This window comes from Panonychus citri, unplaced genomic scaffold (assembly GCF_014898815.1).
Source record: "Panonychus citri isolate SS breed McGregor unplaced genomic scaffold, ASM1489881v1 Contig00001, whole genome shotgun sequence".
In the NCBI taxonomy this organism is placed as follows: Eukaryota; Metazoa; Arthropoda; class Arachnida; order Trombidiformes; family Tetranychidae; genus Panonychus; species Panonychus citri.
The window spans coordinates 1,417,318-1,440,842 of record NW_026515406.1 but is presented as its reverse complement, the minus strand read 5'-3'; the positions used below and the strand labels follow the sequence as shown (position 1 = coordinate 1,440,842).

Here is a 23,525-nt window from a genome sequence, read left to right as displayed (position 1 = left end):
ATCATCTAATCATCTAACCTTGACTAAGTATCAGTGTTTACCTATGAGACAGAATCGTTTTGTCTCACCATGAAAAACATTACCAGGTAATCGTAGCAATCATGCTCAGAATAAATTTTCATCATCAAACTATTGGTAAGAATAAGTATGGAGAAAGTTTCAATGGAACAATTTTTTGTTCCAATATTATTAATATAATATGTTATAACCTTTTATCTTAACGGAAAATTATTCCAATTCAAAATCCAATTCTTTTCTCATGGTTACCTTTACATTCACATTCAGTTTTATAGTAGGAACTGATTCACTTACTCATATCCGTATCGTAATCCATTTCGAAATCCATTAGAATTGTTAGGAGAATATTTTAATTATATTCTATACAAAATTATTTCTATTTCATGATTACCAAGATCAGAATCATTTAATCTCAATTCGATATCATAAACCTGTTGAATCGATATGAACAATAATAAGCTCGAAATCCATTAGCATGTCGTAAACGAAACGGTTCAAAAAAGTGATGATAACAGTGTAACCATTTTAAATCGAATTAGAAGAACAAGATTAAGATAATTCGAAAAATTCGAAGAAGGTTGTTTTTTTTTGTTCTGTTTATTTTCTCTCTACCATTCAACTGATGACTACTACCTGAGTAAAAACATTATCTCTCTTAAAATGAGCCGTGAAGAACAAAATAAGATGAAGATAACTCATGAACAAGCTTATAACTCATTAGTGGCCTTTTACTACAAATATAATGTTCTAATCATTAATTTACCTTTACATTACCTGCATTATCCTTTCCAATGCCTTAAGATTTTTTTTTTGAGCCAGAAAAGATAATAACTTGTATTTTTTTCTTACCTCACCTGTCATGAGAGTACAAAACTTTTATCCTTTTTGAGCATCGGCAGAGGAAAAAGCAATATGTTAGTAATATTTTTTGGATGAAAATTGAACTCAGAAAAATGGTTAAGGTTTTACAAGTGTTTGTCGGCTAAAATATTGGTATTAATCTGGATCTATTTCGACAAATTGTGTGCATTTTGATGGCTGAGGCCTTCCTTTGTTTACTAATTTAGCCAACCATAATTAATTGCAAAAATGAGGCCATTTCCATATTTATTGCTGAGGAAAATCGCTAAGCCTTAAGATTACTGAACCTATTCTCGAGGTAGACAATTCAATTATCGATAACGATAAAAAATCCGATGATCATTCTAATCTATTCGGAAAAAAAGTTGGACTCAAATTTAATTTCAATTTATCTCGAAAAAAGTTCCATCGATTTTAACGGGTTTTTGTCTTCGTAAGGAAAACAGTCTAATCAATGTCTAGACAAAATTTCAAAGGATTAAGTTGATTATTTAGTGATTGGTTCGGTGTTCCCATGTAGATTTTCACAAAAAAGTTATGGTCATGATTTTGTACAGTGAAATGTTGTTTTTTTACTTTAATACAGAATGATTGAACGTTATGAAATGCGGTTAGGTTAGGTAAAGGGAATTGGGCAAGGGATTGTATTTGGGACTGCAGGGAAGGGAAACCTAATCTTTTTTTTCTATTTAGGGCCATAAAGCCTTTTGAGTAGTTGCTCTTCAGCAGGAGGAGGCAAAGTAGTTTGGACTTTGCCGACCATAGAGTCAGCTATTATGGGCAACTCTTGTGCTTGTGCAAAATCCTGAATGGCAGCTGCCATCTCTACCCGTGCCTCCTCCCTACCCTTTTCTACTGTTTCTGGGCACTTCTCCTTATCATAAGGAGCAGTAGCCTCAGAAAACATTTTGATAGAGCCACCGAACCTTCGGGTTGCCTTATTGGCACGGTTTCTGGCTTTTTTGGCCACTTTCTTGGCAATCCTAGGGTCAGGAAGATCCTTAGATTCCATTTCATCACCAATTGCAGCTGATCTTGCTGCTGCACGTTTTTTGTTGTTTTTTCGCCACTGTTTGGCCATAACTGTTGACGATAGAAAAAAAGGATAACCTAATAAAGATGTATGAGAAAAGAGTAAGAGTGAAAGTAAGAGAGTGAGTGTAAGATGGTGAATATCTAAATCTCAAATGACTGCTTATCAACTGATGATTTTGTGTTGTCAAGTTGAGGTGGGTCGTTGTCAAGGGTGGGTGTACTGTTGTCAAGGGGGGCGTGGTCAAGGTAATGCATGGGTCAAAAAACGGAGATCGATCATCGAACATGGATCAGAAAAGTTTAAGACAAACTAATAGTTCGAATTTTTGTAATTGTGAATTTAGAAATAAAAAAGAAATAGTCAAAAATTTCGTGAATTGTGTCCTAAAAAATCAACAGCAAACAATTATTGTAAAAATTATCAGACAAGGAAAATGACCTCAACTTTAATATTGGAAGGCCAAAAATCGTCATTAACCATCGAAAATAATGAAAATGGCGGAGAACAAAATTTTCCCTGGTTACAGGTTACGGTTATCATGATATTCAGGGGTATGGTGGTTTGCGAATGCCCGAAGGGAGATGAATACTGTGTAGCAGGAAGGACAACTAATTTTAAAGTTTTCCATTCTTATACGATTTTCCACCAAAAAGAAGTTTGGGCTTCTATAACGAGTGTTTTCGAAGCATCAGCATTTCGACATTTTTCAAATTCGCAAATATCAAATTGTTTTCCTTCAATAGTCTCAACTCGTATTTCAGCAATTCGTTTGAAATATGTCTCGATTTGAACTGGTGCCTCTTCACCCATTGAATAGAAGTTAAATGGCTGAGTGACCGTATAATAATAGAGAGGTTGACACAGTTCACTGTAAGCATAAAAAAGAATTAAAAAATCTAATATGAATCAATGATTCGGTAATACTTACATATCGTTTCGATCCAAAACAATTGGAAGCTCATAACCAATGATCTGGTTGACCACCTCCGCTTCAGTGGCGGTTATCATCTATACTATCGGCTACCATACGTCTTCGAAGGCACTGTTGTTTGATTTGACTGCGTCAAAAGATTGGCCAAGTGTATAAACTTCCTGTTGAAATTTTGAAAGTTCGATTGCTACGGTACAGCATTATGGCCTGCTCTGAACAATTTTGCTCCACTTTCAGCTTCACTAATAGTTTAATGATTATAAGATCCAATTTGTATTAATTTCGTTGCTCGCTGAGCACATTATCTGGCCAATGTCCAGTGAATGTTGACCAAGATTTATAAAGAGATCCACAATCGTTACAAATTTAACGTGCAAAGCAGTGAGTTAGATGTCTGGCTTCGTCCTGACCAGTTCTACCTTTTGCGACAAATGTATTGCCACAAATACAGCCAGAATAGTAACAAACACGGTTATCATCGAAATGACCCTTGGCCCAGATGTTCATCGACGGTTGATCAACGCTCAGTTGTCGACCTACAATGAATACTTGATAAGAAAATTTTCTATTCAATTCCAGGGGATTACAGGTGAAAGAAAAGCTGCCGAAAAAGCCGGAGAAAAATTACATGAGTTATTTTGTGAAGGTGGAAATGATCGATCTATTGTTCTGATTGTTGATGAACTTGATTCTCTTCAAACAACCAAACAAGATATTCTTTACCATTTGTTTGATTGGCCTTCAAGAGTTGATTCCAAATTAGTGGTCATCGCAATTGCCAATACTCTCGATCTTCCTGAACGTATGGAAAAGCGAGTCGGATCTCGAGCGGGTGATTTGATGTCATAATTTTGGTATTTTGAAAGCTCTAGTTTGATCTTCTATTTTTAGATAAAGTCCAGCAACAGCCCTGTGATCAGATCCGCCCAAACCAAGACGAAAAACGTTTCTTTATTCCAAGTTGCTTGAATGACAAATGCTCAATCAATATAGTCAATGCTGCGATCATTCCTGGTTGCGAGATCCAAATGAGGAAATAAATTAAATGTCAGTAAAATGGCCAACAAACGTTTTTCTTTCTCAGTTGTCTCTCTAGCTGAAACATAGTTGAATAATTGACAAGTAATTTTAATGGAACTTTAAATGAATATAAAATGATAGAGACTGCTTCTTTTGTTCCAGAATGGTGATTTTTGTACTACTATAAAGAGTAAATCATTATCAATTAAATTCAATCTATTATTATTTATATTATGATAAATCATTATCATGAAATTTTATTAATATTTGTATTATATATAACTGATAATTGTGATGAATAGTTTGTTTCATGAATTAATATATGATGATTATCTCGGTTGATGTTTATTTGATGAATTATGATTCTTAATGGTGATAGAAGCTATTTGATTGGTTCATTTGGTCAGTTGGCAATTAAAAGTAATAGTAAAAATTGTGGAATGTTAAATGAACTGTGCTACGGACTTTTCCTGATCATCAGCTTTTTCCATGAATTGAAATAAAAACCAGGTCAACATTGATGATCACTCATTATTTTCATTCCACTGTAGATATTATTATCAATAGACGATGTAGGCTCATGTTTGGTATGAAATTTCATCATAAAATGAATGAGATGGAGATAAAAAAGCGGGTTAAGGTGAATAGAAGAGTAAAGAGAGATGAGGAAGGAAAAGAAGAAAAAAGTTAGCAAATTCCGATTCTTATTCAATGGAATTTTCAGATTCGGAGCAAGTGCTATTACAGAATAAAAAGGAAAGAAAGATGAAAAAGAAAGATAAAAGTCTAAACAAAATTCCCATTCTTTTCCAGTCATCATGAAATAAGATGAATTTGATCTGATCAGTATTATTAGTATCAAAGTAATCAATCAAACTGAACTATCATCATGGCCATGAAGTTTATCAATGAAAACAGAAATTAGCACGTGGGTATTAATGGTAACTTATCATGAATTAGAAACTCAATGGCCACATAATTCTGAGAAAACTGAAACTTTAATAAGACAGATTTTTAAGACAAATCTCATGTTATCATGAAATAGTTTGAACACTTCCTATTAATGGTAAAGAAACAAATTGTCAACAAATAAATTCACATAGAAGGAAACACACCTGAGTTACAATTTTCTAGTGATAAATTGAGTATATAAAAGCATTAAAATAATCATTGTTTTCACCATGAATAGATGGGGACTGATTGAGAAATAGATATCTGATTTCTCCCCCAAAAACACTGAAAAATGAAGGTGAACATATTCCTCCCCATCACCGTTATCATTTACCAAAATCATCAAACATGAAATTATCATCATCACCATCATGAAATTTTCTTCTTTCTTTTCACCTGAAATATTTTTCTTTTCAACTTTTTCCCCTTTTCTCATATCATCATTTCGAAATCTATTCCTTTTGTTTCACCTCAACAAGACTGAATTCACAATGAACATGAAGAAAAGTTCAGTATGAGTTTCAAGAACTTTTGAACTTTTCTTCTACTTTTTCTCAAATGTAACAAGAAAAAAACGACAACATATTATTCAATCCGAGATGTTTACTTTCAATGTAAATAAAAACATCAAAATGCTGTTTACTTTTCCATTCAGAGTAGAAATTTGTTTTTATTATCAACCATAAATAACAAATATTATTGTTATTTTTTATCATCTCTCATTTGTTTATCATATCCATGAATACCTTGAAACTTTCCCTTTCTCCTTTGATAACTGTCTAAATTTGTTATCAAATAAAATCCTTAACATCGAGTCCATACCAATTATCATGATAATCATAATCCAATTGAATGTTATCCACTAAAATCAATACATCAATTAATGTTTATCTTATTGACTTGTCAACAACTAAATTCAACCTTCCAATCAACCATTTGATTTAATCTGATGCTGAATTTCATGATATTACTGCAAATTCAGTTGTTGAAATGTTCATGGTGACTTTTTCTCCAAATTAACCTTAGGTTATTGATTCTTTTACCATTTAAGTTCAGTTTAATCATCATGAGCAAAGGTTAACATGTAAATCTAGTGGATTTCAATTATATTATAATAATATAATGATGATGATGATTCTTACTTTTTGAAACAAATTGAATCGGTGAAATTTACCTGAGAGAACTGATTTAACTTATCTAATTATGTTTGACAATATTTGTTAAAGAAAACAAGGATTAATATTGATTCATTTATGGAAATATTAACTGGATTAAGTTGTAAAAATAATTGAATTATATCAATATTGTATTTCTATCAAGTTATAATTTCATTAACATTTTTTGTTTCATTTAAATTATCTCCTGGAAATGAAAAAAAAATATACTTTTAATGATAAAATTATCGATTTGTTGGTTCTAATTAATAATAATAATAATTCGTATTCTGTATCATGACTCATGATGATTCCAAATTTCACTCCATGAACAATCAGAATTTGTGTAACCAAATTTTCCATGTTATTAATCATTTTGTTTTCTTTTTCTCTCTTCCTCCATCTCTCCATTCATTTCAATTCCTGAAAGTCAATCATGATAAAAATGTTAACAAGCAAATGATTATATTCAATGTACCATAAATATGATTCAATCTTTATCATGAAATTTACCCTCAAGCTTTCAAGCTTCCAAATTCAGGGTTGAATGTTTTTTTTTCACTCTCCACCTCAAATAAACATTGCAATGGATTTAGCTTTATATTAATACAAATCATACTACATGATAGTACATTTTATCATTCATCTCGTTGACGATTGTTCAATCAATGAAAACCTTTTAGCTAAACTTTACCTTTCATGTACCAGAAACTGAATTAACATTAACTACTGAATAGGAACAAAACTGTTTCATATTATCATTACATAAATGATGATGCATGCAGAGAAATATGAATAAGTACATGAATGATAATAAAGAGTCAGAATTGTAACTAAAGATATTTACCAGAACTTTTTTTACTTCTCACCTTAACTTTTATTCAGATGAAGATGATGATGATCATGGTTGTTGTTGGAGGGAAAAAAATCAAATCATCATATGAGATTTTCTTTCTCTCTTTTATCTTTTTCCTTGATGTTCACAACATGAGTTGAGAAACTCGATAAGCTTGAACTTTACTGAATCTCAATGAATTTCTTTTTCTCTCTCTCATGATGATAGAGAGAGAGAGAGGGGGAAGATGGTGATAGTGATGATAAGGATGAGTTTTACCTGGATCGATGTATCGATCGACTCTCTATAAGTGATTTTCAAATTATTGTTAATGTTTTTCTCAGAATCTTCTCCATAGTTAAAGAATCAGAATTTCAGAATCATCTCGTTCTAACATAAATATCATTATAAATCTAAACTAATATTATCATCATCATTTGAATATCTCACAAGATAATCAACGATCTTCATCAACTCGTTACTCATTTCAGTCTCAGTCTTCCATGATTTTCATAGAACTGAATGATAACCGTTAAATCAATCATTCATCGTAAATTAATAATAACATGGAGATAATTAACCTTTTCATTAAATGATAAACAATTGAGGTAATTTTATCTTCATCTCTTTTTCTCTCTCGATTGAATTTACCTCCAATGTATCTCAAAAACAAAGTGATGATCAGTATTCCCATTGATTCATCATTGAGCTTCTCTCACACAGTTGGAGTTACTCATAAATTAATTTATCGAGTGAAACACAGATAAACATGGAGAAAAGATGATGAGGATGAGAAAGAAACTATCGAACCATGATTTTTATTCTGAAAGGTAATGATGATGATAATGAGGATGCAGAACTTTTTTCTGACCTCTTACTTTGAATGTATTTCCTTTCTCTATTTTATACTCTTTCTTATTCCCATCATTATTATCTCTGTCTCTTTCATCATGGATCGATAACCAATCTTTGAAATTCTGTATCTTATTCATCTTCCATATAGACAGAACTTCATCTCTCTCTCTCTCTATCACTTGTTGCTATCCTAAAAATGTATTCTCACTCCTTGTTATCTTTCATGGATTCCCCATGATAATGATAATCCCTGATAATCAGCATGATGATTCATTCCTGATATATCAACAAATTGAACATACGATAAATATCATCACCATTGACCAAATCCTAAGCTGTAAATAAATAAATTATCGTTATTGTTATGATGAGGAAAATATTATGTTGTCAATATGAAAACCATGTACACATCATGTATTACAATAAACTGTGTAACCCAAAGTAATCATTATTTTGATAAACATCATGAATTTCATGATATTTATTAATCAGTGTACACAATTTCATACTCAATCAATGAATTTGTTAGTTGGATAAACAATATACAAGTAATTAGATGATAAATTGAATACTAATAATAGTGAGACAATTATCCTGAAAAGCCTCATCATCAATTTTGATTCAGTAGCAAATTCAAATGTAACAAGATCTTGAAATTCATGATACATGTAATAATAATGATCCATCATTTAGATAAATTAGAAAATGAATCTTCATCATCACTTTGATTTCAAATCATTCTAATATTAATATTTACTATCGTCATCATGAAATAACCTGATATCTGAATCTCACCTTATCTCATATATATTTGGAAACTCAATAAATTGATTCCGGAAGAAACTCACCCACTCTTTAATCATCTTTATCATCATTACTTTCCTCAGTTCATTTAGATTCTTCAAATTCTATCTGTATGGTTGAATGAAGTGATGATAATGATGATGAGCAAAAATCCATTACCAATAATAAAAGTAAATGTTATCATGATGTTTACCAAAGTAACATAATAACATCCGAAAAACCTTCATCTTTTTTTCCCATTTACCATGAAATCGTGTTGATTTTTTCCTTTTTTCCTTCTCATTCTGTTTGTTTACCGATTTAATCTGATTCCTGGTGTTGAACAATTAACAAGATTCATTAACACTCCCTTTCCACCTTTGGTATTAAATATCAAGGAAATTGTCATATAATTACTTTCCTAAACATAGCATTTTATCATGAAGATAGAGAGAGGGTTAGTTGTAATATGATAGAAAGAATTGTAAAATGAATTTAAATGAGCTGAACAATTTAATCAGTAACATTGTAACAAATGGTTGAATATTATGAGGAGGAAAAAACAAATCCAACAATCAATAAATTGTATCACTTATATCAAGATATATCAGAAGAAATAAATTCCTGGTTTAAGGTTAAATTCAAAAAGTTCAATGTAATCACCTTTATACCCTGAAGGTAGGAAACCAACCAGAGCAGAAAAATAATCATGAAACTTTTTTTTATCCTTATTATTGAAAAAACAGAAAATTTCTCAACTAAAAAAACAATAACTAAATTTCATGATACTAACCTGATAAAAGTGTAATGATTGATTGACCTCCAAAGCTTAACTGAAATATCAAATTCATTTATGAAGTTAATAAACTATGAAATCCTCAGCTCTTATTAGCCTGTTATTCAGCTGAGCTGATTCAAAGCAAAATTAAAATGATCCACGTCAAGAATATGTTAACTTGATCACAAGAGTCAAACTTTTTGGATCAAAAATCGACAAGATCAAAATTCATATTTCACTAATTCATTCACGTAAAAATCTCACCTCGATCAGGTTAATCTCGATAATATCAAATGATTATCATTATGTTATCATGTAGATTTTGAACTTTACAAACTCTCTCTCTCTCTCGAGAAGTTTCCTTATATTTTCTAGCAAAATTGACTGAAGTTTTAGAAACTTGATGATCGTAAAGTTAAATTAAGTTTCCAATAGTTGATCAGAATAATTTAGAGATATTGTTAATATACTGATTGAATAACTATTTTGATCAGAAAATAATCACTTTAAACTGTTCTACAAATAATCAGAATTTGAATGGCAATTTATCATGAAATCCAGATGATATAATGTATACTTTTTTTGCAGAATTTATCTAAACTAGTTATTGAATACAAGAGAAAAGTTCTGAATTTTAATGATCAGAACATTCAAAGATTGTTATTAGCACTATTGAATTTGTAATAATATAAGGAAATGTGAACTTACCATGATCATGGTTAACATAATTGTAACCATTTCATGATTATTAAAATAAATATTCCTCATCGTTACCAAATCATCATTACTAATCACCACTTAAAAGTAAATTATCAAGATGATTATAAGAATAAGAAATTAAATTCAAGTAAAAAAAAATAATAAGTTCTGATCAAGAACTACCAAAATCAGTTCCATCAAACAATAACCATCATCATGAAAATTATCCATTAGATTTAATTATATTTAGCTCAACTTTAATCACTTAATTATTTCCGGTCAATTAAGAAACAATTAACAGAGATGAAAATTTACCACTAATGGGTTACAACTAATTACTTTTTTACCTTTGAAAACGTTTGATCGTTGATTGTTTGATCTCCTTAATTATTGCCTTTGTTTCAGATGATAATTTACTAATTGTTGGATTAATTGTCTTTCTAATAGCTTGCGGAAGCTCTGTTATTCTTACACTATTCTTGTAAAATAATTCACCGAAACATTTGCCCACAATCTGTGATAATCAATAGAAAAGGGACCTGGAAATTGGCTGGATTTGAATTCACTGAGAGATGTGCTGATAATGATATCATGGTATTCCCATTGAAATAACTTGATAGAAATTTAAATATTAAAAGTAATATTGTTCACTATTATTTAGATGCCGATATCGTGTCAACCGTTTACCAGTAAATTACCAAAATCGGCTCAACCTGATCTCGATTTCACGGCACCCGAAGTTCAAAATCAATCATGTTGTAGTCCCTTGAGTGATATGTTTTCTCTTGGAATACTTATATGCACACTGTACAATAAGGGTCGATCACCAATCGAATCGAACCTCTCTCTTGTCCAATATAATCGTAAAATCGAACTGGTAAGTTGAACTTTTTTTTTCGTTTCTCAATAGCTGAAAATTTCTTTTGCCTTTCTACTCCTTTCTCATTCATCTATTAGTAAACTGTTCACTTACTTTTCGATATAATTAAAGTTACACTCGAAAGGTTAGATGATTGATAAATTGTCTTTACTGGTTAAGCTTAAGTAACTTTCATGCTATCATTATGATCAAGTTGATTGTTGTTGTTGTTGTTGTACCTTTGTTGCTCAGGGTGGGATCAATGTGTCACTATTAGCATCATGTTTATACCAAATCTCTGATAACTTGATGAACTTTTCTTACCATGGTGACATTTTTTTACTATCATATCACTTGTAGAAAAATCAGAATCACTTGGAACGATAAGATTTCCTCTTGTAATTCTGTTACAAAAGTTTCCACTCTTCGAACACGAATCACCACCTTGTCACTTTGGTGATCTGATTGATTAGTAATTTCATGCATATCTGATAATGATCATTTGAGAAGTAGAGGAAAAACTTACCTTTAGATAAAATTTCAAGTATTTCTCAGGTAATATAAGAAAAATGTTGCAAAAAGAAAAGGGTGAAAATTTAAAGAATGACAACTGAATTTCATGGAAACTGTCAAAACTCCTGTTCATTTACCATGTAACTCAAAGTTTCTCAGCCTGATTCAGATTTTCATTTTCAGTCTTCTACTCATTTTAACATAACAACAATTTAATACTTGAAAGTTTTCATTATAATGAACAAAATCAGTTTAAATATTTGAGTTAATACAAATGTAAATTGTTTGGAAAGTTTTACCTTCAAAAGTTTATGATAATATGAATCACTCTCTTGAAACACAATCAACTTGACTCTTGCTGAGTTAATTGTAAACATAATGATAGCAAATAAATTAGATAGTAGTAGCATTTAATATAATCAAGTTAATCACAATTACAATTGGTTAACAAAAAATTCAAATCAAAATCAATTAACACAAAAGTAGATCCATAATCTTTACGTAACCTTTAATTGAATCTAGAAAGTTTAATCAAGTGAGATTATCGTGACCACCAAAATGTTTGATTAGCTTATGATGGATACTTGAACAATTAATAATTAATATTCTGTTCTTTACCTTTAAACCATTGGTCAGTTAAGTCGAAATGCTGTTTCGATATTGGAAAACCTTCCCACTGACCTTTCCCTTCCGGTTCAGGGTTTATTAGATTTCGAGCCACGTCGACGTCCCACCTCACAAGCATTTTCAATGGTAAGAATTTGTATCCCTTACATGATATTTGAGAAAGAAAAAAAAATATAAATATTGATTATTGACCGTTAATCATTTAATTAAACAAACCAAACTAATCTAAACGTATTTATGTTATATTATAATTCATTGAACAAACAATTAGGTTAAATACCTTATGGATCCATGTATTCATGCTCTCCAGTACCTCGATGTAATCCAGATGAAAGATTCAACTCATAAGTCAACCTTTTATTTTAATCTAAAAGAGATACTTCCAAGTATACCCAAGGTAAGAGATTTTCATTGCTTGACCACTAAATGCTGACCATAAGAATGAGCAACAACTCCTACTCAATATTTTTTTTTCTTTTAAACCAATGAATAAATATTCATATTTCCAATGGAAAATGTTTCATTTTCATTTGATAAATTATTCTCGATACTTATTACCTCCCACTGAACATTTTGGTTTACATAAAACCTCAGGATTTATAATGTGTCAGAACTAAATGTTTATTAATAGTTGAGATTAATTTAATATCTACTGGATAGTGTATTCGTAATCTTGGAACTCTCCTTTAATGCTGTTCATTTCATGGAGTTTGGTTGGAGGAAAAAAAAGTTATTACATGAAAATATGAATAGAAAATCGTGATGAATGAAGAAAAATGTTCAATAGAAACATGAGAATTTGATTTCTTTCATTATTTAACATTAGAAATTTTCTTGGAATTGTTCAAGTTCAAATTCAAAGGTAACTGTGAATATATGACTTAAAGCTAATGAGTGGACAAAGTTATCACAATTTCCAATAACCGTACATCTCAATTTATCATCATTATCATGAAATGAACTGAAAAAATCTCATTTCCTTTTATCAGATTTAATTGATTACCAAGTTGAGATTATTGACCAAATCTCCAAATCAATACAATTTAATGAATGGAAAGTTGAGTATCTAGAGTAGGTGATAATGTTATTATTATTACATATGATAAAAAAAAGTAATCAATAGGTATTTATATCTAGACATTAGATTTACTATAAGATTGTGACAATTTAATACTCTATCCAAGAGTAACTAATTTAAGGATTGACCAAGGGTCAAGGTATGATAGAGATACCTAGGAAATAATAATGTATGAATGAGGAGGATTTTGAGTTGGTGTGAACATAAAAAATCACATAGAGACATTAAGACAATTTAATGGGTTTTGATGATGAGAAATAAAAATAGTTATTCCAAGATTATCATTCAGTTATTATCAGCACTTGACACACATTTATCAAGGTATAAGGAATCAGAGACTTGACATTTTCACCCTAAAAGGTGAGATAACATGGGAAGCCTTTTTATTTACAGTTCAATCCAAATGTATAAAACTGAAGTAAATAAATGAGCGAATCCGGTAATGATCCTCATCACTTAACCTTAAGAGAAGAAAAAAAAATTGCTCCAAAAAAAGTTCTAATAACTTCGGAACTTGGAATTTTTTCTCCATACTTATTGTTTCAACTGAATTAGTGATTAAGTTGATTATTTATATTCGAGTGGTTAAGTTTCCTGAGAGTCATCGATAAAATTTTTAGCTCTTTCTCTCTACTTGTTTTCTTTAATTTGTTGATTTGATCTTAAAAATCACTTCCTGAATCTTTCCTGATAAAATTCATGATATTAACAAAATAACATTGTGATTATTATCATTACATGAGTTTGAAGATTCCAATTATAAGTTGTCATGAAAAAGGAACCAAAATCGTGAAAATCATAACTAATTTCATCAGAACCAATTGATTGTGAAATTTATTCATCATGAAGGCTATTAAAATTCTCATCATAATAGAAGATAATAATAATAATATGTACGAAAATTATAGTAGATCAAATTCAATATCGTTTAACTAAAGTTGTAAAATTTTTTTCGAATTGCTTTTCATCTTAGAAAATGTGGTTCACCCATATTCTACCTTCCATGGAGACTGAATTCCAAAGTTCAGAAGTTCTGGCAGCAGCTCTTCAACCTCTTCTTCGGATGATTGAAGAATCATCCATTGAAGAATACCAGACTATCATATACCCAATAGTCCGAAATATCTGTTTAATGCCAAAATCCGTTCAGGTAATTGAAAAAAAAAGAGAATAACAATTAAATCCATGTAATCACTTAATCTGATCAATTATCTTCTTAGGCAACTGTAACCCTATTGGAAAGCATGGATATCTTAATCTCGAAAACCGCAAAATCTGATTTCAAAAACGATATCCTACCAATGGTTTATAACGCATTCGACTCTGCAACACCACAGATTCAGGTAAATGCTCAGCATCCACCATAACGATAACATTTCATCAATTTTAATCTCTAATGGTATCAATACATTGATTGATAAATCTTTCCAATTATCGATTAATTCATCATATGAACATACTTGTCCTTTTTATAAAATAATAGATTGATGAGATTTGATGAGATTAATTTGATTGTTTGTTTTGTTTTTCTAAATTAAATTGATTGAAATTGTGTTAATTTCCCTCTAATCATGTTTAGTGTGCTGCTCTTCAAGCTGTCTCTTTGGTAATTGATGATCTTGATCAATATACAATCAGTAAAACAATTTTACCTCGAGCAAAGTTTTTTTTCGAAGGCAATTCCAGTATTCAGGTAAGACTGAGATTCTCACTATTCCGATTCGCCCACTCATCTTATTGTAATTCGTACTAAAAAGATCAATTCAAAGTGTTAATATCACTTCCTACTGTCAACGATTAATATTTAATCTCAGCCCACACGATTTATCACCAGGAAATTAGAAAGATAAAAAACAAATTCTGATCAAGTATTTAATCTCTGATGATGGTGACAAGATTTGAGAATAGAATTTGTTTTTTTTCTTTCTATATTTTTACAAAACCGTTATTTTTTATTCGAAAATCAAATCTCCTTGTTATTCATTCCAGTGAATTGAAAGCTTAATCTTCAATAATCTCACCTTTAATCTCATGAAATACTGTCATGATCACGGTGAAAATCACGATTTAACTGTTATCATGAACATTTATCATGTTCAGATGGAAAACATTGTATTATTTATATGAAATTATCTCTTAAATTTTATTTCCACTGTTACAGATACAAGCCAATACTCTTAACTGTATCGAAAGAGTTCTGGATAATCTGGAGAAAACTGAAATTCTAGATGAAGTTCTGCCCATTCTAAGTAAAGCAAAGTTAACTGAGCCCATGGTTCTAATGCCAGTAGTTCGTGAGTATTTTTCTCCATTGAAATTATCGAGATTTCCTTTACTTGGTGAAAAATTTATTTCTTTTTGACTTTTTTTCTTTCTCCATCAATTTCTATTTATCGTTACCATGACAACCCATGAATCTCTCAGCCAGCCAATACAATAAAAGTGATAAAAGTGATAAAAGAGAGAGATAGAGAAAATGATTCTAACCCTGAATTGATGATATATTGAACTGAAACAGAAAATCATTGTAACTCAATTACAAACATGTTCACCTTTATCATTGGTTACTTATCCTTATGAGCCACAAATCAACTGATAATGATGAGCATCATGATGAACATGATAAAACTAACAAGCTACAAGTTATCATGAAGCATTTTTCAGGGAAGGAAAAAAATGTTCGATAAAAAAATACTTTTGCTCCTTGATAATAAACCGATAAGTGATTAACCTCAATCAGATAATATGATGATAACATTATTAATATTATTCGATCCTTTAACTTTCTCTTGAGTCTCTCATTAGAATCAGTTTTATTAAATGTTGAAATAACACTCCAAGTTTCCCTCCTTGTACCAAAGTTATTGGTTCTAAAAGGTCAACTTCGAGAGGAATCACAGGGAAAGAAAAGTAAAAAAAATGTTCTAATACTTTGAGATGTTAGGTCAAGACTCTGGAGACTTTATTCTGAATATTTGTTCATTGTAATTCTTTTCTTTGTATCTTAACATGGTTCTTTTTGAATCAGAGTATTTCTTTTCTCATTTTAACTCTAAATTCTGTCAATCTATTCACATAATTGTAATGATGATGATTCCTGAAGAGCTTGTTGACAATTTTTCCTTGTTAACTCATCATCATCATTTAGATGAACCAGTTGAACATGATGATAAATTTTGATGAGGAGGTAATTTGAAGCTTCCATCACTAAATACACTTCCTATTGAACTTTTTTACTTCTATTGAGAAAGGAATAGAAATTGAATTTTCCAATTCAAATGAATATTGTTTGTCTATTTCTACGTCATTCCAATTCATGATGTAGTTCTGAGTGTTCCGGAAGTTTAATCGAATCAATTGAATAATAAAATGATAAAGATTATTTTTATCCACTCAGTCATCTCTCTCTCTCTCTCTAATTATCATGATAATTATCAGTTTCTAGAATCTAATCTCAGAGAAAAGGAAAAACTAAATTTAAAAACTGAATATGAACTTTGAAAAGACTTTCATAAGAAAATGAAGATGAAAAATTGTTCAGAACTTTTAAACTTCTCAATCTATTAATACTTGAGCTTTTTTTGGTTCAAGAGTACCGATAATTCATGAGGGTGGAAAATTAAACTTCACCCTTATCCTAAATCATTCGATAAGCTTGTTCAATTTCATGGCGAAAATTTATTTCCTTTAATTCCAATGAATTCTGATTAACATGAAAAAAAAAGTTTTCTCTCGTCTTAATTTGTTTCACTCTCACAAAGTTCAATTTATTATCAATCAATTCCAATTCACCCACAGCCATGATAATCCATCCCTATGAAACTTATAATCAAAGATAATCTCTCCTCATTCCACTCAGCATGAAATCTCAGTCCAACTCCCACCTTCCTGTGAATTCAATTTATTGATTATCAGACTTAATCTCCTTTCTCTCTCACAACGAATTAAGTTAATCCTTAATTTGAGAAGGAAATTTTTTCATTTCTTCATCTCTCTCTCTCTCTCTCTCTCTGCTCATCATTAAATAACAGTAATTAAACTTGATAATTAACTATTGATGTTGAATTTTAATTACTTAATCAAAATTAATCATCAACAGAAGAAGGAGGAAAAATAAGTTACACAATTTAATAGTTATCAGATTATTAAATTGCCTTTAAATTTTTGGGTTAATTGTAAATTAAACTTTCCCTTTCCTCCCAATTGTTGTTGTTGAAGTTAATTGAAAAAATAATCTCACTCATTGGTCTCATTAATTATTAATTAATCAACCAGGTATTTATAAGAGGATGATGAGTGACAAACGTTATGGTTTAACAGTTAACTTACTAGCAACCAAAGTATTACCCTCCTTGACCCCGGTGGTGGTTTCACCCACTCTTAAACTTGAAGAGGTAAGTTAACCCACCTCGTTGATTAATCACCATGGAAAATTAATTTCTTATCCTTGATCAGTTCTCATTGTTAGTTAAATTGTTACAAGAGATGTTGGAACATGTCGCTCGTAATCAACGTAACAAACTGAAACTTGAACGATTATCAATGCCATCAACTGATGGGTAAGTTTACAATTAACTGATTGTTTCCTCTTCATCAATCAAATCATTTTTCAAATCAATCGTTTACCTCAATTGTTATCGATTATGTTTCACTGGATTAGATTTAATTATAATACAACAAATGAAATGGTTAATCTTAAGTAAATAGATTTTGGATTTTCTTTTGCTGGTCAATAGTTTTTACCTTGATTAAAATGATAATCATTTGATCATTTATTATAATAGTTATCATTAGACACTTAATCCTTGTGAGATTGCCAATTAATGATAAGTGATTAGATCAATTAAACATGTTAATACATCAATCGGTTTGTTAATCAAGGTAAATGATTAAATCTACTCAAGGAGGTTAACGGTTTGAAACTTATTCATTGATAGTTTGTTTGATTGGTTGAATTTTTTTGCTTTCTTACATTAATTAACCAACTAATCTGTTAATTGTCCCAGAAGAATGCAACTTCATCGTAACTTAGATCAGCCCATTGGTTATCCACATCGACCTCCATGCCTTAGACTGGAAAACCGACGAACCTCAATTTCGGTTGATGATGTGGTCAGAAGAACGACCTCTTCGGGTGCCTCGAGTCCCGATATTAATCTTCTTCAGGTTCAGGGTAACCTACCTGGTCGTCGACATTCAGACAACACCATTCAACCACCAAGGATATTTGTTGCTCCCTCCAGTCCAACGGGTTCGGGTTCAATGTCACGTCGAACCAGTTTTGCCAATCTTCATTTTCGTCGGCATTCAAGTGCGAATCCAAATGATCCCAAATATAACCACAATTCAATTTTTTCGGCTTACAGTTTCAAAGTAAATTACGTTTCCATTATTGAGTTTATCTGTTCAAAAGCAGGAAAAAAAAGAATCATCATTAGCTAATTGTTTCCTTATCAAATTCTAATCAATATTTAATAGCCTTCCCAGGGGATTGATTTTTTCATTCCAAGTTTATCCAATACCAATCGAAGTCCAAACCATTCATCTCCATCACCGGTGGGTGGTAGACGTTATTCAACTGCAGCCGTTTTCAATCAAGGATCAAATTCAACAACACCTTCAAGTCTCCTTCAAACACTTGGGTCTGGTATGGTAAGTGATTAGTATCCAATATATGGTTCAACTTATTTTTGCATCATTTCCGTTTCCGTTTTCCTTTTCTCCAATAAAACCAACTTACTTTTTTTATCAAACCCAAAAGTAATCAAAATTTCATCTCTCTCTCTCTCTCTCTCTCTCTCTCTCTCTCTCTCTCTCTTTGTTATCCTTTCAATTTCAATTTTCAGCAACAACTTTTTGGTAAATGAATCAAATTTAATTTTCACTGCGATGGTTTAGTTATCAATTTAATCATTAAACGCTCATGGTTAAAGGTCACAATCAAAACGCATCACCACCGTCATCAGCATCATTGGTTGATTACAATTAGTCCTAATCATGACTCCTGTTGAATTTAATTTGATTGTGTTTAGAGGTTCATTTTCACAATCAAATTGATTATGAATTAGCCTGAGGATAAATTGTTTTGATTTTGTATCTGATTGTCCTAATCAAATTAAGGATATGAATTGAATACAGTTCAAACAATTTAAGTTGATCATGATGGTGACGACAACAGCAAAAATGATTAGCCAACAATTAAAATCCCTCTAAACACCAATGAAGCTCATCAATGAGGCAACGAAAATATAATTCAATTAATTTTCAACTAAACAATTAACTCCTTAATTGTTACACAATTTAATATACATATTTAAAAAATAACTCATCTAATTAATTAAGTATTCATTTAAGAATCAAATCAATTATATAAATAGTAAATATTATCTTAAGAGCATATTCACAATTAAGATTAAAACAATTAACTTCATCTTCCCGTTGAATATGCAACAATTAACGTAATAGGCAAAGTTAATTGAATACCCAGAGAAATTAATTGAAACAATTTAAGTGTTAACATTGTTTGAGATTAATTATTTTTCATCTTGACCATAATTGTTAATTATTATAACAATTAAAGGATAAAAATCAAATTTTAATCAACTACCAATCAAATTTAAAAACGTACACACACAAAAAAAAGGTTAACAATTAATAGTTTAAATTTTTGCTTATCAAATCATTACAATTAATCATCATCTAAATTGTCAATATAAATTATCAATGATAATCAAAGTTAATTCACCGTTAATTGCATAATTATCAATTGAAAAGTTAGATTTAATTATATTCGTGACTGAACAATTATCTCACAATTTAACCCAAAGGTCGTAATTAAAACCAAATTGCAATCAGTTAATTGTGAATAGATTTCATTTACTAGTATTTATAAAACTGTTAATTATAATTAGAATCGCAAGATTAACAATTGATTAACATGATGAGCAAAAAACAAAATTAACTGATTAATTGTCACTCAAGGTTGTTATCTAAATACAAGAACATGTAACTGAATCAAATTGAAATTGAAATAGAAGAAGAAAAAAAAAATTCATCAACAATTAACTTCCTGATTTTCCCCTTCATGTATCATGATAATCATCATGATTAGTTAAAATCGTCCAGAGATATTAAGGTTTTAGGGGAAATTAACTCTGATTTGTTATGGAAATAGTTCCCATGAAAATATCTTATCAGAATATTATTTATCAGAATTACCATGTACTTGCTTGAATACTTATCAGAATTAACCAAATGTAAGAAGGAAAAAAAATATCTCATGATTTTGATAACTTTTTTTCTTCTCTATTCATGATGATTATTACTTTGAATTCATTGGAGCTGAAACAATTATAATCATTTGGTAACCATGGTAACGTTCTGGTAGAAAAGAAGGAGAAAAAAAGTTCTAACGAGAAAATTTTCTCTTATCATTAAATTGGAACTTTTTTTTTTCTAAAATTCTGAGTTGCAATTTACTTTTCTTGCTTTTTCAGTTAATTCTTAATTGTTAATTAAAACCATCATCATCATCATCTTGCAATTTAATTTTATCTCTGATTAGTGGATTGACAATTATTAAATTTTTTCCTCATATTTAGTGTTAATTAAGTTTGAAATTTAAATGAATTGAGATGCTTGTAATCAAACTTCATTTGTTAATCATCTTAATCGTCACAATTATTTTTAATTGTCTCCCACTTTCCAATTATCTTTTCAAATGTAATATTTATTTTGATTGATCATAACACTCACACACAATTAATTAACCTTTGATTGTATTTTATCAATGATTATCCCACAAAATGATGTCTAATTAAATTGCTAATTGTTGTAAATTGTTTGTAATTAAAAGGACAAACAACAATTGTATCAATATACATAATAATATACATAATTAAGATTAAAAATTCAATTGATTGTTTATAACAAAACAAAAGGAGTAAATTATTTTCACTCTGATTAGTTAATCATTGGAGATGATTAATTTAACTCAAATTAGTCAACTGATTTATACAATTTGGGAAAAGTTGATTGAACTGATTAAATGTTAAGGGATTTAGAATATCTAATCAAATTATTGAAGGCGTTAATTATTTCTGGTTGATTGTTGATCAACATCATCATCACTCCTAGTTGAGAGTTAATTGTCAACTAGATTGGATATTGTCAAGTAAATTGTTCAATTTTTTTTTTGAAAATCATGTAAACATCAAATGTTACAATCTAATTGATTGTTAGTTAAACTTTAAAGTTTTAATTCACTATTAATAATCTCATTGAGTGTAAACAAACATAATGGACTCCAAACGTAGTGGTCAGTTGAAATGGTCAGTGCTATTTATTGGTATTAATGTTTACCATGTGATCGGATTACCATTACCACCCAGTGGTCAACAAGTTTCACCACTTTCACCAGCAAATGCTACGGTTGATTTTAACTTATCATTGTTGACATTAGTGGTCATTAAAGTTAATGAGGTCAAGCAGATTGGTCAACAATTGTACAAAAGGTAATGTAAACCATTAGGTTAACTGTTTTCTGTCCTTTGATGGTGAATTGACAGAGTGATTATTCAATTCTCTCAACAATTAGGTGGGAGGTTATTAATTGTCCGAATCTGGAAGTGGCTGTTTATGGCGATTGTTTCATTAAATCTCAGGTCACTTTGATCGCCGCGGCTGCAGCGGGTTCTAGTTTGTTCGTAGTGTTGTTGTGTTTTCTGTGCAGACGAAGAAGGCACAAGGATAAGGCTTATCAACAATATCTCTCGGTGGTTGATGGTCAGCGACTGGGAATGGACATAAAGGTGAACCTCGATTGGACACTTGGAGTTGGTTTAGTGAGAGAAAAAAGAGAAAGAGAAAAGAGAGAGAAGAAAGATGGATTCGAGAAAGAGAAAAGGAAATTGAAAGAAGACGAAGAAAGGAAAAAGGCAAAAGCCAAAGGTTAAAGGTGGAAACGGAAATGGATTAGTGGTAGTTCATTCATAATCACAATCACGGATAAAGATTAAACCGTTATTAATATAAACTTGTTAAAAGATTTCACTTTAAACCTGATACATGTAAAAACCATAAGCATTTTGACTGGCCGATTTAATTTACAATAAACCTTAAATTGTTGATGTTAATTTGTTCAATTGACAGTTAATTGTTAATAATACATTTGGGATTATATTGCTTTTATTACATTCTATTAACATTAACTTAATCCGGATTAAATTGTAAGATTTGCCAATGATTATTCAATTATTTAATAGTTGATTACGCATTTGAATATACATATTAATAGTATCAATATAAAGACACAATTGATTAATTGATTGTGGATAATAACATATTAGTTAATAAGATATGATTGATTGATTGTCAAAAATAGACTACAATTAGTTAATTAGAGAATTATTTTTGATGGAAAACATTATTTTCTGTAATCATTGAATTTCAATGTTTACAATAATTGTTGATAATTAATTTCATCAGCTGATTATTGATAATTATCAAGGTTTGTATTGATTGTTTACCACCTCGAACTTTGATTAAATGTGAACAATGAAATTATTAAATGGCCACAATTGAGCAAATTTCTCATCTAATTGATTAACCAAAATTAAAGATGATTAACTGATGAATCTTAATTAGCTGTTGCATTAAATGAAAATAAGAGACAATCAAGAGGAAGATGAAAATCGTTACCATAAATAAATGATAACCTAGAAATCAGATAAAAAGAGAGAGAAAGAGAAAGTGAGTGAGTGAGAGAGAGAAAATGTCTCATTAACTTTTAGGTAAACATAACGGTAATAAAGATGAATCACAATGTTCATTAATGATGTAGGAGGGAGGGAGAGAGAGAGAGAGAGGGAGGGACAGATTAATGAGATGATAAAGGTAAATAAAGAGGGGAAAATGATGAAGAAAATGGTTACCTGAAGGTTGTAATTGGTGTAATATGTTGATGTGATTGGAAATGATTGTTATTATAGATGAACAATTAAACATTTATTGATGATGATGGTCGATTGTTAATTGATGAAGTTGTTTACTGATGGTCATTGGGGTGATGATGATTTGAAGAGAATGATCAATGATGATTAGAAATTAGCATAATCACAATTATCTGGTAATTTGGGTCGATAATCTTTATACCTGTTGATCTCAAAGGCATAATAAAGTGAGAGAGATGAAGTTAACAAGGTAAGAATAACCATCAACATTGATACCAGGAAAGAGATTATATTTTCCAAGAGAAGGGTAATTATTAAAAGGATAAATATTCCGGTTCCGGTTGTTGAGAAAAATAGTAAAGTACAAAAAGATTTAAAGAAAACACCAAATAATCCCAATGATAGAACAATAAAAGTGATGAAAGAGGAACCACAAAGTATCATTGTTGCGATGTCATATTTACTTGGATCTAAATTGAGGTCAGCTTTTTTTTCCAGGGCTAATCTTTCATTGGAAATGTCCGATAATCCAATGAAAAGGTAAACAACGGTAAAGGCGAGATTAAAGGTCAACAGG

General features: G+C 30.2%; 1 protein-coding gene across 3 annotated transcripts in view; it reads left to right on the top strand.

Annotated features, from left to right (window-relative positions):
* The window catches only part of LOC128397347 (SCY1-like protein 2), a 33,906-nt gene extending 11,774 nt beyond the window's left edge, over positions 1-22,132 (top strand). The window contains exons 3-16 of one of the 3 annotated variants that reach the window (XR_008326920.1): positions 10,369-10,515; positions 10,583-10,798; positions 11,930-12,046; positions 12,192-12,317; positions 13,972-14,148; positions 14,219-14,341; positions 14,578-14,691; positions 15,160-15,292; positions 17,274-17,392; positions 17,454-17,557; positions 18,008-18,371; positions 18,477-18,650; positions 18,845-21,511; positions 21,595-22,132. Coding sequence is in view for 1 of the 3 variants with exons in the window: in XM_053358071.1 (XP_053214046.1) it covers positions 10,369-10,515; positions 10,583-10,798; positions 11,930-12,046; positions 12,192-12,317; positions 13,972-14,148; positions 14,219-14,341; positions 14,578-14,691; positions 15,160-15,292; positions 17,274-17,392; positions 17,454-17,557; positions 18,005-18,371; positions 18,477-18,650; positions 18,845-18,865 (1,938 nt within the window). In the remaining 2 variants the exon portion in view is untranslated. Of the gene's footprint in view, positions 1-10,368; positions 10,516-10,582; positions 10,799-11,929; positions 12,047-12,191; positions 12,318-13,971; positions 14,149-14,218; positions 14,342-14,577; positions 14,692-15,159; positions 15,293-17,273; positions 17,393-17,453; positions 17,558-18,004; positions 18,372-18,476; positions 18,651-18,844 lie in introns of all 3 variants that reach the window. The other 2 variants (XR_008326917.1, XM_053358071.1) reach the window with 2 other exon arrangements.
* The last annotated feature ends 1,393 nt before the right edge of the window (positions 22,133-23,525 follow it).